The sequence below is a fragment of the Ahaetulla prasina genome, chromosome 2 (genome assembly GCF_028640845.1).
Source record: "Ahaetulla prasina isolate Xishuangbanna chromosome 2, ASM2864084v1, whole genome shotgun sequence".
NCBI classification, from domain to species: domain Eukaryota; kingdom Metazoa; phylum Chordata; class Lepidosauria; order Squamata; family Colubridae; genus Ahaetulla; species Ahaetulla prasina.
This window is the reverse complement of record NC_080540.1, coordinates 272,119,594-272,136,084: the sequence shown is the minus strand read 5'-3', so window position 1 is coordinate 272,136,084 and position 16,491 is coordinate 272,119,594. Positions and strand designations below refer to the sequence as shown.

Here is a 16,491-nt window from a genome sequence, read left to right as displayed (position 1 = left end):
ACAATGCTGGTCAGATTCACGTTTAGTGAGATAGGCAGCTCTAAAAATTTGCTAAACAAACCATTTTAAAATCTGGCAGGACAAGCTAGCAGCAAACTCCATATTCACCCGCACTGACGATGTCACCAAATTGGGTACTGAAATGTCTACAACCAAATAACCAAGCTCAGAGAGTACGATGAACTTCACAGTTCTACCCTGGGCTACAGATATTTTCTATTGAAATCTTAAAAATTATCATAGGATAATAACCTCCAAAGAGCTTGAAGAGCCCTGCTCTGCATCTAAGCTCAATTTCAAGATTTCTGTTCTATAGTATGCACCTTGCATTTGGTCTCTGCTGCTTCCAGTAAGTTTACAGAACACAACTTGAGAAGGAAAAGAAATCAACAATCGGGCATTTAGCAAAGTTTAATCACATCGGAACACAAATGTTAGGATTCCCTTCCCCTCCTCTCTCTAAACATTTTTTGCCTTTGCCCTCATGTTTATTCTTGTTCTAAAAAGATTCCAGGTGGTGAAGCAGCCACTGATTTTCCTCAGAGGGCTGAAGTAAGTGGGTTGAGCAGTTAGGTGTTGATTATATTAGGAGGCCAGAATGATAACATAAACATGAAAATGTGTTTGATCAGAGGAAGCTGTGTTAGCTAATGCAGTGATCTAAAGTCTGCTTCATCTGCTGCAGGGCGGTTAGATGAGGTCTTGCTCTTCCATCTTCTGATTATTTACCATTTGGATGGAACTTTAAAGAAGTCATTAAAAGTAATCCTACCATGCACCCTTCTTGTGCATGCCTTTATGACTAATCAGAACCATTGTAAATACTATAATTGAGGGGGAACATGAGATTTGCAGTGATTTATTACTGGGGGTGTCAGTTTACTGAAAAATTGGTCTAACAGGGCAATTTCTATGGGAAATTAATTTACTAGGCCTTCCTTGTGTGAGATTCAAATCAATTATTGCATCTAGTTCTGGATTTGAATCAATATATAAATTAGCAAGCAAAATTATTTCCATATTTGTGTCTTATAAATATCAAATCATTTACATACACAGCCTCTGATTCCAGATGTTTTTGTGTAACACGTTATTAGTCTTTGTCTGTTATTGCTTACAAAATCATCCTGGAAGTTAAATGTTGAATTTAACTGAAAATTAAATGAAAACTGAAAGTTAAATGAAAACCAAAAGAAACCCTAATCTACTTTATCTTTTTATTTATCAATCATAGCAAATGAACTGGGCATTTATACACACACAACTGTATAAGAATTAAAAATATACTACACTGTTAGTCACCATAATATCTTGCATTCTTGATTCTCCTTAAATACCTCCAACACCATAGTTCTGAGCTTGAAATTCTTGGAAATCTTCTGGGATTGTATCTGAAATCAAGAAAGGAGATAGAATCACTGCCACAGTAATTACTAAACTGCTGAGGTGTTGTTTTTTTTAATTGCAAGTTAGGATATGGTAGAGAGAGCTATAACACTTTTTTAAAAAGTATTTCACTAATTAAATATGAATGTAAGCATGTCATTTCTTGTCTTCCAAATTATAATTCTGCTAAAAAGAGAGAGCAAGCTTCAGTGGAAACTTTCCCCAAGACTACACTGATGATTTCTCAGATTAGAATAGTCAAAACCTCCCTGTACTTACTCTATCATCCCAATGAAAACTAAGGGCAGAGATGCACCTCTAATTAAATATTAATTTGAAAAAGAATTAAATCAACAGAATAATACTTCTTTGCATTTATATCCTGCCTTTTTCTTTTCTCTGAGCAGTTAAGCTTTCCCTTAATTTTATCCTCCAGTTTATTTGGCCTGAGAAAGCAATGGACCCAAAGTCACTTGATGGTCCACAATGATCAACTAAGATTTGAACTTTGGTTTTCCTGGTCCATGTTCAGCATCTGAACCGCTCTGGTTCCCCAGTGACAAATCTGGTGAATGACAGACCTAGTCTAAGCCTCCAGCACATCATTTAGTGGCTATTTCAACCTCCACACTATATATTCACTTCTAGGAAAGGCCGTGAGAAACACAGCTGGAAGAGGTTGTGCTTTGAATCTATATGGAAAGCTTTGAACTAATAATGACCCATCTGACTTTCTATTTCCAAACAAAGAAAGACACTGTTGCTTGGCCTGTTTGCTGCTAAAGAATCCCAACTTCAGAGCTGAGGAGTTATGCAATATTGCTATGCAACTGCAAGATTGATCTGTTGTTTCAGCATTGGAAAGTGTTTTTAAAAAGATTCTTTTAATTAAAATAAATAAAGCATCATTTTTTAAAGTAAGGAAAACTCCTGGGACTCACAATGGCACCATATGTATTTTTACACAGAAAAATAGTGGGTTGGTGTAGTCCAGTGTCTATGTAAAAAGGTGACTAAAGATGTAATTATTCATGTAACCATGCTAAAGGAGTTAGCCTTTATTCAATTGGTTTTTGATTATGCAAGAAAATGGATGGAAGAAAAATGCTACCGTTACAGCGATATTTCAGATTGGACCAAATAATATTTTCCTGAGAGAAGCAGAAAACACCAAGTCTTCCTCCACGCATGGTTGTGTCTATGGTTACTCCAGAATCTGCTACTAGTTCAGATCCTTCATAAAATCTTGCCCTTTTGAAATGGAAACAAAATTAAGTTAAAAATATCAGTGACGTCATTCTCTGTGCAGCAGGTGTCATTATATCAATAGCACTTAAACTTATATACCACTCCAAAATGCTTTACAGCACTCTGAGCGGTTTACAAAGTCAGCGTATTGCCCCCAATAATCTGTATCCTGATTTTACCAACCTTGTTCATTATGTTCTATGAAGCTTAATACACAGAACAGTTTATCTAAAATTTAATTTATGTACCTTTTTTGTTATGATATCTATTAGAGGTTTGTAAACCAAGCAAAATTCAAGCTAAATATCAGCTTGATCCCAAAAAATTCAACTTTGTAATTTGCTTCAAAATATTGAATTGATTCAGCGTAATCAATTTAAGCTTAAGAGATATTTTCTGACTGTCAGAATAGGAGAAATTCACTTGATAAGTCAACGTTCTTTCTAAATGGGCTTTTTACATAAAGCAGAAAAAAATAAGATATGGTAGTATATGTTTTGATGATTAAACAGGATAGATTATAGAAAAGTGAGTCATGGTGTTACTTTAAAGAAAGAGGTAAATTTATACGTGTACATATAACTGCTGAAAAGAGGAGTGGAAGTCACCTCTTTGTATCGTCTTTCTTTTCTATTTCACTTTTTCTTTCTTTGTTGAACTTTAAACTTTCCCTTTGATTTTTTTCTTCCATACTTTATATTAGTTTATTTTTTGTTTTTACCTTTGTTTTAAATTTTTTTAATAAAATTATTAAAAAACAACCAAAATATTTAATTGATTGAAATCTTTCAAACTTTGAAGATTAGATTTGGTTAAAGTATATGCAGTAACATGCGAAACATCTCCTCGCCTATCAGTTTAGTAGTATGAAGACATATATTCAATTCAGTAAGTCTAACCCAGTTGTTGGTACATGTGTATAAACATACATGGGTAATTATTTGTGGATGGGTAAATATAAATATTGTACATGTTAGTCAATAACATGAAAATGGATATAAAACAATAAGGCTCTTCTTGCCTCAAAGCTTTACCTAATATATCCAACCTGAGGTCTGTGTTGTAGGAACCAGCGATAGGAAACTTTATCTTTCCAGCCAACATTTCGTGGATCTTTCCATAGCAATCGGACTTGATCATTAGTGTCTCCAGTGTGCCAAAGTGAATTTCTGAGGTGTTCTCCAGGCCCAGTCTTTGACTTAACAGCCTACACACAGACAAGTTAAAAAGAAGAAATATCCATCAACATTTTTTCTTCCATATTCTAAGGAATGCCAACATCTCTAATGGTCTTTCCAGTCTGTAAAACATCCCAACAAAGTAATGTTATACAACATAGATGTCAGCAATTCTCTCTGAGCATATTGTTAGATGAAAGCCTTTATCATTTTGCTTAAGCCAATACCTTCAGCTGAATCCCAGGCTCTGCAACTGCTCGAAATGGAGTGGCTTGCCAATAGGTCTGCTCCGTCTGTTTCCACATTACCACATAAAAGCTGGCGCTGTCTTGATAACCAAAAATGAAGCCTGCATAGTCATCATCTGTTACTGTATTCACATGGAAAGTGCCTTCAAAATCAACTCCATTGAAAGCTGTATAACCTATTCAATAGATGTAAACAGATGCATAAAATCCAAACCATCTGCAATTATAGAATCTGATTCACTGATAAGATTTCCCCCAAACTGGAGTTTTCCACAAGCCTTGGGACAAGTCCAAGAATTGTTCACTGTGTGGATGAAAACTGGAAAACTATGGGAATTACAATTCTAAACACATGAAGAATAACCCCACTGGAAATCTCATTGCAAGTGACTGCTGGTTCTTTTGGATCCAAGAGCCTCAATCCACCAGCACCAGGGAGATTTATCAACAAATACCAACTGTTTTGTGCTGAGTCTCATGGTAACAATAGTACTTAGATTTATATATCGCTTCACAGTGTTTTACAGCTCTCTCTAAGTAGTTTACAGAGTCAGCATATTGCCCTCAACAATCTGGGTCCTCATTTTACCAACCTCGAAAGGATGGAAGGCTGAGTCAACTTTGAGCCGGTGAGACTCAAACTGCCAAATTGCAGGCAGTTGGCAGGCAGCAGAAGTAGGGTGCAATACTGCATTTAACCACTGTACCACCACGGCTCAGTGAGTCTCAATAGTACTTCAAGGCGCAAATAAGGATTTTTCCAAGTTCTGGTTCTCTTAGTCTTTAATCACAAAGGAATTAAGGAATTAAAGCTTGCCCTTTATATATAATTTACAAGAATCTGGTGCACCTGCATCTTATTCATTCTTCACTAGACTTTCTATGATGAGCATTTTCTATTAAGTAGAATTATGAAGAAATGGAAGGAGAGACACAATGAACACTTCTATGGTAAATTCAGCTGGCTGAAAAATGGGGAGTGAATTGCATTGTTTAAATTGATTATCCCCCCAAAAATTTGTGTGTATGGATTTGGTGTAACTCTCTTCAGAGGTAGATACCTACAGCAAGGTACATACCTACAGCAAGTCCAGGATCACTGTTCATAGTTTGCACTATCTCCATACCCTGCAAAATGTAGGTAACACAATTAGTGAAACAAAGAATAGAAGGAATTAGATTTTGCTTCCTACAGTAAAATACAAAAATATCAAACCAGTAAGTCCAGAAAGGTCTCTTTTGTAAGCGTACATACACATAATTTTTTGCATGTGTCTTCTAGACCATTTTTTTATTCCTGGCAAGTGTCTGGACAAGTTCCTGTAGTTTTCTTGACAAGATTTTCAGAAATGGTTGTTGTTGCCTCCTTCTAGAGGCTGACAAAGAATGACCAGCCCAAAGTCACATGCCTAAGCTAGGACTAGAACTCATAATCTCCTGATTTCTAGCCTAGTGCCTTAACTACTACACCAAATTGGCTCTCTACACACATACATGCCTATCATATTATCAAACAAATTCTTATTCAGCTTTTTGCCATTTATTTCTAATTATTTAAGTTCTGAAGCTTATGGTTAATTTTTCACCAATTTTTTTCACCACCATTCTCTGGTCCTTTGGTCTTATTCACAGTCATTGTCTCCACTCAGAGATGTTCTACCTCACCATTCCTCATTTGGAAGCTCTGGAAAACTATACTCCCTATCGTATTTCAAATCTTGTTTATTTGTATTTTATTCTTTTATCTTTCATATTTCTCTGATTCTTTAAAATATTAAATAAACACTGTCTACAAAGTGAAAATAAGAATCGTGTGCAAAGACTGAAAGATGGAGAGGTTGGTATAAAACTAGTCTTGGCACTGAATGGCATTGGTGTAAGATAGCATAGTGTTTGTGTAAATTAAACTGAATTAGAATTCAATTTTTTCTCTCATATTCTGCCTTCATTTTGTCTACTTCTATTTTTCTGTGCTTTTCATAATATTACAACCCAAAAGGGAATAATATGACAAATCTGAGTCTATACTGTATATGTATGAATGTAAAATCAGGAATTCCAATGTTACATGGTCATTTTTCCTCAATTTCCTCATTTTTTTTCTGTACTACTAATTCTTCAACCAAGTCTTTTCTATAGAATATTATCAAGTCAAGGACAGTTGATCCTCTTGTACTTCCTTCCATTCTCTAAATAAAAAGTTATTACTAAGACAAATTAGAACTGGAAAGGCCAGGATAAAATTTATCTCCCAACAGTTGTTTGGTAATTAAAATCTCTTACTGTATCACTATGATTCCGTGGCTCTTTGAAAGATCTGCATTTTTAGAAGGCATCATCCGCTTTTTCTGTTTGGTCAGCCAGGCAATAGCAGACACTAACAGCAGTACTGCTTTTATTGGTTCCTCTTTTTTTCTTAAGCCAGATGCTTCTACAGCATTAGGAAGTTCATTCATTTAAACTTATGAGCAAGAATGCATATTCTTAACAGTGTGATTTAGAATAGAATAGAATAACAGAGTTGAAAGGGACCTTGGAGGTCTTGTAGTCCAACCCCCTGCTTAGGCAGGAAATCCTACAATATTTCAGACAAATGGTTATCCAATCTCTTCTTAAAAACTTCTAGTGTTGGACCATTTACAACTTCTGGAGGCAAGTTGTTCCACTGATTAATTGTTCTAACTGTCAGGAAATTTCTCCTTAGTTCTAAGTTGCTTCTCTCCTTAGTTAGTTTCCTCCCATTGCTTCTTGTCCTGCCTTCAGGTGCTTTTTATTTATTTATTTATTTATTTATTTGATTTCTATACCGCCCTTCTCCCGAAGGACTCAGGGCGGTGTACAGGCAAAAATAAAACAAACAGCGCAATATATAATTTAAAATGCAATTAAAAAACTTAAGCTTAAGCTTTGGAGAATAGCTTGACTCCCTCTTCTTTGTGGCAGCCCCTGAGATATTGGAACACTGCTATCATGTCCTTCTTTTCATTAAACTAGACATACCCAGTTCCTGCAACTGTTCTTCATATGTTTTAGCCTCCAGTCCCCTGATCATGTTTTTTGCTCTTCTCTGCACTCTTTCTAGAGTCTTAAGATCGTTTTTACATTATGGCGACCATCATGGTGACCATTTCCCTCTCCTTTTCAATGGCTTCTATCTCATTTAAATAAATTGTACCCTTTAGTTCAGGGGTGTCAAACTCGCATCATCGCGGTGTCATCATGCGACGTAACTGGACTTTTTCCCCCTTCACTACACCGGGCGTAGGCATGGCCAGCGCGTGATGCATCTGGCCCACAGGCCGCGAGTTTGACAGCGCTACTTTAGTTGTTATATGGGAAGCATCCCAGCATCTCCATTGTATCAGTGAAATCATATTTGTTATTTTGTACTATGAGTTGAATGAGCTCTAAGCATTAGTGATTAGAGAACAAAGATCAGACACTTTGTAAGCCAATGTTTTGATTTTATTTTTTATGGCTTAAGGATCTCACTGGTAGTATTTTTGCCTCCAACAATTATTCTTCCCCTCTGCACTTTAGGAATCCACCACCTGGCAAAGTTAGACGAAACACCTGACATCAAAATGGATTGTTATCGTAACAAAGGCTAGATGCCAACTGTTAACTCTTGTCCCAAGCAAGAAATTCTTAGCCTGTAATGTAATGTTGGCTGTAGAAAGAGGTACACAAACGTAAACTTGTTTTTTGCAATAAATATGGTCTGCATTTTATTCTTGGCAGTTGTTAGATTTCTTCTTCAATGGCTTTTCTAGTGTTTGCAATAAACAGAATCTATCATCTGTTCTGAATCATTGACTTTCGGTGTTGGCTAGGTAAAGCCTGACACATCCTGCAGTTTATTTTTTCTCTCCTGGCCACTCCTGTTTTATCTACAAAGGCTTGACAATTGTTTTTGGGCTCCTGCAGGGCACAGCGTTTTCTAAATCTCTTCTTTCTGGTTATGATTCTCAGCCACTGGGCCTGCTCTTCTATCATTCCATAGAGTTGCTTCTAAAGTCAGTTTCTGCTTCTTTTTTTGAACTTGTTCTTTGCCAGCAGCTGAACTATGGCCATTGGCTACTTATACCTTTTAACTTTTTCAAAGACAGCCACGAGCTTGGTTTTGGTACAGATATCTGCCTGTTGTTTTTGGGCAGGAAAAGAAACATGCCGTAAGCATTGTATGCTACAGCTGCAGACTCTTGTACATTGATTTGGACTTTTCAATTTTAGAGCACCCTGAGTAGAATGGCTCTTACTGCTTTTCCTTTAAGGTTCTCACATTAACCAAGTTACTATCTCTTGACTTAGCAGGCAAATTTATTACGGGCTCCCTCCTAACTCTCTTCTGCTCCGGTGATTTACTTCTAGCTTGTTTGTAGAGAACTCTGAGTTGCTAAACAAATAAAGAGTCAGATTGTCCACCTGTTCTTTCCTGGCTTCGTTTTGATTTCAAAAAGTATTTACCTGATTCAAAACCACCCAGTTTGGATCAATCTGAGCATCACCTTCTGGATCCAGGACAACAGTCTGATAAGCTCTGAAATCAGTCAAGGTGACCTCTGCATTCTCAGGGCAAACATCAATCCGGTCAATCACTGTATCTTGATCATAGTCTGATTCACAAATGTCACCAATTCCATCACCTGCAAACCAAAATTCAGTGTTTAAGGAGTGTCATTTGATAGCTGGAGTTTAAACCGATGCTTGAAATAAATTCATTTGCCAAAGCATAAGATGCAAAGTGATATGCAAAAATTACTGATTTGGGAATGGAATGATTCAGAAAATCCAGAATGATCCTACTGAACCTTCTCCAAGCCAAAGCATTTGAAGGTTCCCCAAACATTACAATCTGAATAAAACAGCCTGTTTCAGAGCTAGACCATCATTGGGACACATCAAAGTCTTCCTATTTTAAGGATATACTTCCCAAATGGTTGAACTGCCCTGAAACTACAGAGTATAGAAGAGATTTGGCATGATCTGGAGGGGAGACGGTGAGTTTTGTACCTTCCTTATGTAAAGGAATTGGATGAGAAAATTATGACAAGGACTCATTTTTAATGTCCCCTACAATAAAGAGGAAGGCTAGAGAAACCCATGAAAGCCAGAAAAGCTCAGGGGATGAAGCACTAGGTCACCAATAGTAAATTCAAAAACAAAATTAGAAGTGAGGACTGATAAGAAAGAGAATGGCCTTACTGTTCTCATCTTCCTGTCCTGGGTTAGGAACCAGTCGGCAATTATCAGGCCCTGGAGGTACGTGGTCAGGAATTCCATCGTCATCGTCATCATCATCACATTCATCCCCCAAACCATCTTTATCAGTGTCAAGCTGGGAGCTGTTAATAACTGTGGGGCAGTTATCAGTGCTGTCTTGGTGTCCATCCCCATCACTAGGGTACAGCAAGGTAGGGAGAAAAAACACGTACACAATATGCTAATTCTTATGTCTATGTTCCCAAGAAATCTCTTCCAATGCCTTTTCTCCCAATTTATTTATCTATCTGCTTGTATCCCACCATCCTAACCAAATCTCAAGGCAGTTGAGATAATACTCCATCCAACAACTTTGTGAGGTGGATGAAACAAGAGAGAGTGACTGGCCTAAAGTCACTCCACACACTTCCCTGACTGAAGAAGGCCTGAACCTGGTGTTCCAGTCTTAGTGCACACCTTAGTTGCTATAATGCATTGGCTCTTAAACATAACAGGACTACAATTTCCATCATTCCAGCCAGCTCAATTAATATTGAAACTGAGTGAAGCTAATAGCGAAGATAAGTCAGAAGCAAGTTATATTATGCCACCAGATGGGGAAGTCTGTCCCCAAATGTAAGGATATAGGTTATAATCTTATGTGAGTAAAGACCATGGCATTGTGTCATCTCACAGAGTGCTAGAAACATCTTCATTCATAGTATGCTTAATGATATAGACAGCAGGGGGAATGGCTCTGAAGGACAAAAGGAAGAGCCACTACCAAGACAACAGATAGATAAAAGGGATCTGAGTCCAGAACAAGAAAGTAAATATTGTAGATAAGCTCCTCCCTAGTTCACACAAAGATAAACCGCCCTGAGTCCTTCGGGAGAAGGGCGGTATAAAAATCAAATAAATAATAATAATAATAATAATAAAGGGAGGGAAGCACATTCAGACTTGCAAAATTCTGTTACATAGCTCTACAATAAAAGTAAAACAGAGTGACATGGCATTGGTTTCCTAGTGTGGTCTACCTTAAAGGGCTGACAGATGTCAGTACTAATTGAAGCCAAACATGAAGATAATTGCCAGTAAAGTTTAAAACAGGTGGGATTAAATGATGGTTGTCATGGTCTTTGTTTCTATAATACCCTCCATAAATGCCCTTGATAATTACACCATTGTAATTATCAATAATGCAAATGGCTTAAATTGATACAATTAAAAAAAATTGAAGCAAAGGAGATAAAAAATAATTTATACTATCAATTGACATAATTATACAAATGGTGCAGATGATGAGTGAGAACTCTCTAATTTAATAATATAGGTTAACTTCATACACCCCTTCCTTCCATTTAGTCATCAACTAACCCTATTTTAACTTGAGACATCCACAAAAAAAGGAGTGCAAGGGCAGTTATGTAAACACTGAAAGAGATGAAAGTTAACCATCTTGATTCTCTTCGATATAAGTGGGAAGAGCAAAACATTCCATCAGACTTTCAAGATTCTGTTATACACTGCAACAATAGAATTTCAATCAGCGGTGGGTTTCAGATTATGTTGCTACCAGTTTACCTCACGCGCGCACACTCACTTTGCACATGCGCCTGCCTTCTGTGCATCCACTTTGCTTGCATGCACACCTTCTGCTCATACACCCAGCCTCAAAAACATGCCTAAATAGAATGGCATAGAGCCAGGGCGGGTGGGCAGGCTCACTCGTGATTTCCACTACTGGTTCGGGTCAACCGGTCCAAACTGGCTGAATACCACCTCTGATTTCAATAGGCTTTAAAGGAAAGTGTTTCCTGACTAGGCTTACCTTGAAGGGCTGACATATAGCAAGCCAAGATTCTGTCCAGCTCCACCCATTACATACTTGTGTGCAATATAACTCAAGTACAAAAGAGGCAGTGTTTACACAATAACATGGCGATGCACATTTCATTATCTGCTCCTCTGCTCTCTCAGATGCTCATGACTTTAGCATCCTTTTTTATTTTCTTTTTTGCACAAAAGTAAACCAGAGTAGTTTTTTTGCTCTGTTTGCTTCCTTCTTCCTTGGCATCTTCTTAGTTTGTGATTCTATTTTCTACATGAAGCAGAACAAATGGAATGCTTCTTCCACTGAAAACATATTGAAAATGTCTGTTGCTCAGAAGCTCCCCCTAATATGAATCCAGAATCTGCTTCCCTGAATCATAATTCTGCATTGTATATTCTGTGTTGAGAGAAAAAATATCCCTAAAGTACAACCTAATCCTCCTTCAATAGATTTTCTGCATGGCTAAACCCATCCAATTTCTTCTATTTCCCTGTAAAATTTAATTTCCAGTCCCTGATCATCCCAGATGCCCTACAATGGGGCCCATTTTCAGTTTAGGAACCCTTCTTAAAATGTAGTCAGGGGAAGAACAGACATGACTTAGAGTGGTTTGTGACCAATGCTAAGTAGAGCAGAAATGTTATTTCCTGTAATTGTAATTATACTTGAATATTTGTCCCATTGGGAAACCTTTCAAAAAAAAATCAAAGAGATAACAGTCATGGATTTGGACTACTTCATTTCACTTGGCTCAAAGACAAACATTTTGTAGGAAAAATGTTAATGTACATTCCAAGAACAGTTCATACAATGGAACAAATTAGACTACATAGAGCGGATGTCTCTTTACTGGGTTTGTTCAAATGGAAACTAGACAGCCATCTTCTGGGAATTTTAATTTGTTTTCCCGCTCTGAGTGAAGTAGATTCAGTGATTTGCATGGCTCCTTCCAACTCTCTGATTTTGTGATTTAAAATTATGATTTTGGGATTTGAAGTTCACACATCTTAAAAGTTGCTGAGGTTGAGAAATGCAATACTAATGCATATTACAGTAAATTTTAACTTACCTGTCTTGATTGGTGTCACAGGAATCTCCAACTAGATCATTGTCAGAGTCTGACTGTAAAACCCAATAATAAAAAAAATAAATTACATTGTATAAGATGAAAGGTTATGAATACTGTACCTTGTAGAAAAAACTACCATGTAGTTCTTCCATGAATGTATATGAATATGGAATTAAGAGAACTCAAAAAAATATGAAGGAAGTTATATACTCAAGATGCCATTTTCATTTAAAGCTCTTAGGTAGAAGTTCTAAGGAAGATGGAAGAACTTGAACATCTGGTACCATTTAAATTAATTCATATTGAACCACATAGATTCAAAATGGAGTGTATAAGTTAGTTAAAGATTATATTACTAATATTGCAGTACCCATACCTATATATTGTTTTAAATTGTTTTTATAGTTTTATTGGTGGTGAGCTGCCAAGAGTTATTTTAAGTTGGGCAGCTATATACCATAAATGTTTTAAATAAATAACACAAATAAATACAATGCTCAGTTAAAATATTAACATTTGCATCTCTACTGTACTGAAAGACAATTATCTAAACCAGCTTTTCCAAACTGGCATTTTGCAGAGAATTCTGGAGGGAATCCCATTTAAAGGTACTTGGGGGAAATTGTCTGGATGAAACTGTTGGGCTTTTCTTCCTTTTTGAATATTTGTGGTCAAATGAAACTGTCACCGTTCTCTTATTCTGATAAGATACATTCTGGGAGCTTATAAAAGTCTTCCTTTTTAGAAAATACTGAAGTAGTCATTTGATTACCTATTAAAAAACTGTTCTAATTTGGTACAATTAGTCCTTGGCTTACGACTATTCGTTTAGTGCAGGGATCTCCAACCTTGGCAACTTTAAGCCTGGAAGACTTTAACTCTCAGAATTCTGGAAGTTGAAGTCCTCCAGGCTTAAAGTTGCCAAGGTTGGAGACTCCTGGTTTAGTGACCATTCAAAGTTACAATGGCACTGAAAAGGGTAACATGACTATTTCTTACACTTATAACCACTGCAGCTTCCCCATGGTCACATGATCAAAATTTGGATGCTTGGCAATGGTTCATATTTATGATGGTTGCGGTGCCCTAGGGTCATGTCACCTTTTGCAACCTTCTGACAAGCAAAGTTGATTGGGAAGCCAGATTCACTTAACAACTGTATTACTAATTTACTTAATAACTGTGGCAAGAAAGGTCATAAGATGAGGCAAAATTCACTTAAAAGATTGTCTCGCTTAGCAACAGAAATTAGGGGCTCAATTGTGGACATAAGTCAAGGACTATGCATATTAATTCAATTATCCTTGACTTTGCTGCAAATTTATGAATGTAATTGTAAGATGAAGCAGCGATGGCTTTGAATACATCTTGTAAAATACTTTTTTACAAGTCTGAAGTAACTTTATAGCAATTTGTAATTCTCATTTTTAATCCCACTGAAGACTGATGTCTTGGCAGATACACCAGCTATCTGCTCACCTGATTGGGATTGCTGATATCAGGGCAGCTGTCGCATGCATCACCAACACCATCATTGTCTCTATCTTTCTGCTCCCAGTTGGCTATTTTCTGACAGTTGTCCAAAACATTCTTAATCCCTGAATAAAATTACGGACATAATTAATGTTACTTTATGATCACTGAAAACACCAGAATGGGGTGAAAAATGTGTCCAAGTATATTCCCAGACCAGATCACAGAAATTTAAGCACAATGACCAATTTTTGGCATCACAACTTTGGCTCAGGGTTTCTTTTTCCCCTTGGCGGCTGGGGGTGGGGGAAAGGAAAGGTTTTCTTAAACAACTGTAAACAGTACAATTTGAACCCATCCATGTAAAAAAAAGCTTCACATTTTTTTCCGTTTCTGACATGGATAAATCTTCCCATGGCTGGGGGAGGGGGTGTAAGGGAAAATAAATATTGGACCTAGCCATAAAAAGATTTTTCATCACTGCTCTACCACATCTTAATTCTTAGGCTAGCCTGTTAGATAGAATGTAGAATGAGTTGACTGGGCAGACATCTTTCAAATTATTACTTGGTTTGCTTTTTATATTTGCTTATATGCAATATTATTTTAAAGAGAGAGATGGAGAGATATCACTTGCGGATTAGCCTTGGTAGGATCCGGGTGAAGGTGGTGTATCCATCCTGGCCCTACTCAGTTTTTGTTACCATCCTTAGGAAAGACCAAGTGGTCATGGGTTTTATGTCATCCTAGAACATAAAGCTTCCATTGTTGGTATTGGATGCAATGGAAATTCCCCCCAATGGAACTTTATAGCCACAATCACTTCCTACTCTTCAAGCAGGAATTAAGAATCTAGGACTCCCAAGTTGTGCATGTATTGTGTGAAAGAGTATCAATCTATCCATGCTTCATATGTCAAAGTATATGCCTGACTCAAAATATATAATAAATATTTAAAATGTAAGATAGCATAAAAATAAAAATCAATAAAACAAATTGCCTGCAAACATATATTTCTGGGAAGATATTTCAGGGGTCATGGGATAATTTAGAATGCACTTTCTGAAGCAGAAATAAGGAGCATCAACCAGAAATCTGATGCCAAAAATTCCCTGCTGCACATTGACACAGTTTCCAGACATCTGTTCAATATCAAGAAATCGGGAAAGAGAAACAGGATGGTGTTCAGGTGAAGATGTGCTGGAAGAGAGTTTGAATCCAAAGCCTTGCCAACCCTCAATCATGGCTCCAGCCCAAGGGATGAGATGAAGGCAATTGAACAGGGATGCTTGCAAGCATCAGGAAGAAATTGTTTTTTGTTAGTTAAACGAGTATCCTAGAATAAAAGGATCTGTCATCTGTGCACCTTTAGTTTTGTGCTGCTGCTCTATCACAGGCATGATTTTATACATTTCAGTGCCTCCAACAGCAGAGCAAAGAATGAACATAGATTCTCTGCCTGGGTCTGCCTGATTTTCAGTCTAAGCCTGTGTTCCCATCTTCTGCCCATGATGTGGCAATGAGGTCACTGCCTATCTGACTCAAAAGCAGCTTTCTAATAAACTGATGAGAAAGCAGGTCTGAAATACTTGAAAGCATCTACCGTTGCCTAAGTGTGATTGTTGATATGCAAACTACAAAGCCCTAAACGCTACATGTAGTTGCCTACATAATTTTTCAATATGTCTCAAAAATGAAGATTGACCCACCATCTCCATCTATATCTTCATCACAGGCATCTCCTTTGCCGTCTCCATCAGTGTCCCGCTGGTCATTGTTTAATACCATGCGACAGTTATCACAAATATCACCAAAGATATCTTGGTCACTATTCTTCTGGTTAACATTGGGAGCCAAGACACAGTTGTCCTGAAATAAAAAGTTAGATAAATCTTTCTTAGAAGTTTAGCTTTAGACATTGCTTTGTACAAGGTCTTATTCTTTCTCCTCTCCCACCTAATCTCTGTATGAAGCCACTGGCTGAGATCATCTAATGGCCAGGATTGGATATCATCAGTTTTTACTCCAGGCCAACCAATGTTGTTAAATGAAGCAGTTGCTAAGTAAAATTTTTACTTGCTTGTGATCTTACTTCAGCTTTCCTTTGTTTTCAGGCCTGTGAAAGTTGTAATTCCAAAGGCAATTCAGTGTAATGGTTGTCACTTTTAAAGCCTTCATGAGACAGGGCCAGATTATTTAGAGGATTTAACAGATTAACAGAGTTGGAAAGGACCTTGTAGGCCATCTAGTCCAACCATCTGCCCAAACAGGAGACCCTACATCATTTCTGACAGATGACTGTCCAGTTTCTTGAAAGCTTCCAGTGATGAAGCTCCTACAACTTCTGAAGGCAAAGCTGTTCCATTGGTTGATTGTTCTCACTGTCAGATAATTTCTCCTTATTTCCAAGTTGAATCTCTCCTTATTCAGTTTCCATCATTATTCCTTGTCTGGCCTTCAGGTGCTTTGGAAAATAGATTGACCCCCATCCTCTCTGTGGAAGGCCTCTCAAATATTGGAAGACTGCTATCATGTTCTCCCTGGTACTTCTGCTCCTCCCATGTAGTCTAATAGGAAGGATATACTCTGGGTCCCCTTGATTAAACAATCTAAACTAATGGGGCCTAGGACGGATTCTTTGTCACTGCCCTTTCAGATGGCCCTAATAGATGCATTAAAACCTGGTGGTTCTTTGTATCCTGTAAATAGCTGCAAATATGTAAGCATATTTAGGCTCGCTGCAGCCTCCTATCTGAATGGGTAAGAAAATAACCAAATGATCTGCATCAATTTGGAGTATAGTTGGGAGACTGAATATTGGTCATCTGAATCCAAAAATTATACAAACAG

The 16,491-nt window shown here is 37.3% G+C and overlaps 1 protein-coding gene across 1 annotated transcript in view; it reads right to left on the bottom strand.

Moving 5' to 3' along the window:
• Positions 1-341: 341 nt before the first annotated feature.
• Positions 342-16,491, bottom strand: part of THBS4 (thrombospondin 4) — a 41,000-nt gene continuing 24,850 nt past the window's right edge. The window contains exons 13-22 of the mRNA XM_058169386.1: positions 15,351-15,510; positions 13,648-13,766; positions 12,169-12,221; positions 9,266-9,459; positions 8,528-8,706; positions 5,140-5,188; positions 4,040-4,236; positions 3,669-3,841; positions 2,498-2,637; positions 342-1,391 (exon numbers count right to left, since the gene is read on the bottom strand). Of these exons, the coding sequence (XP_058025369.1) occupies positions 1,330-1,391; positions 2,498-2,637; positions 3,669-3,841; positions 4,040-4,236; positions 5,140-5,188; positions 8,528-8,706; positions 9,266-9,459; positions 12,169-12,221; positions 13,648-13,766; positions 15,351-15,510 (1,326 nt within the window). The 3' untranslated portion in view covers positions 342-1,329. The remainder of the gene's footprint in view (positions 1,392-2,497; positions 2,638-3,668; positions 3,842-4,039; positions 4,237-5,139; positions 5,189-8,527; positions 8,707-9,265; positions 9,460-12,168; positions 12,222-13,647; positions 13,767-15,350; positions 15,511-16,491) is intronic.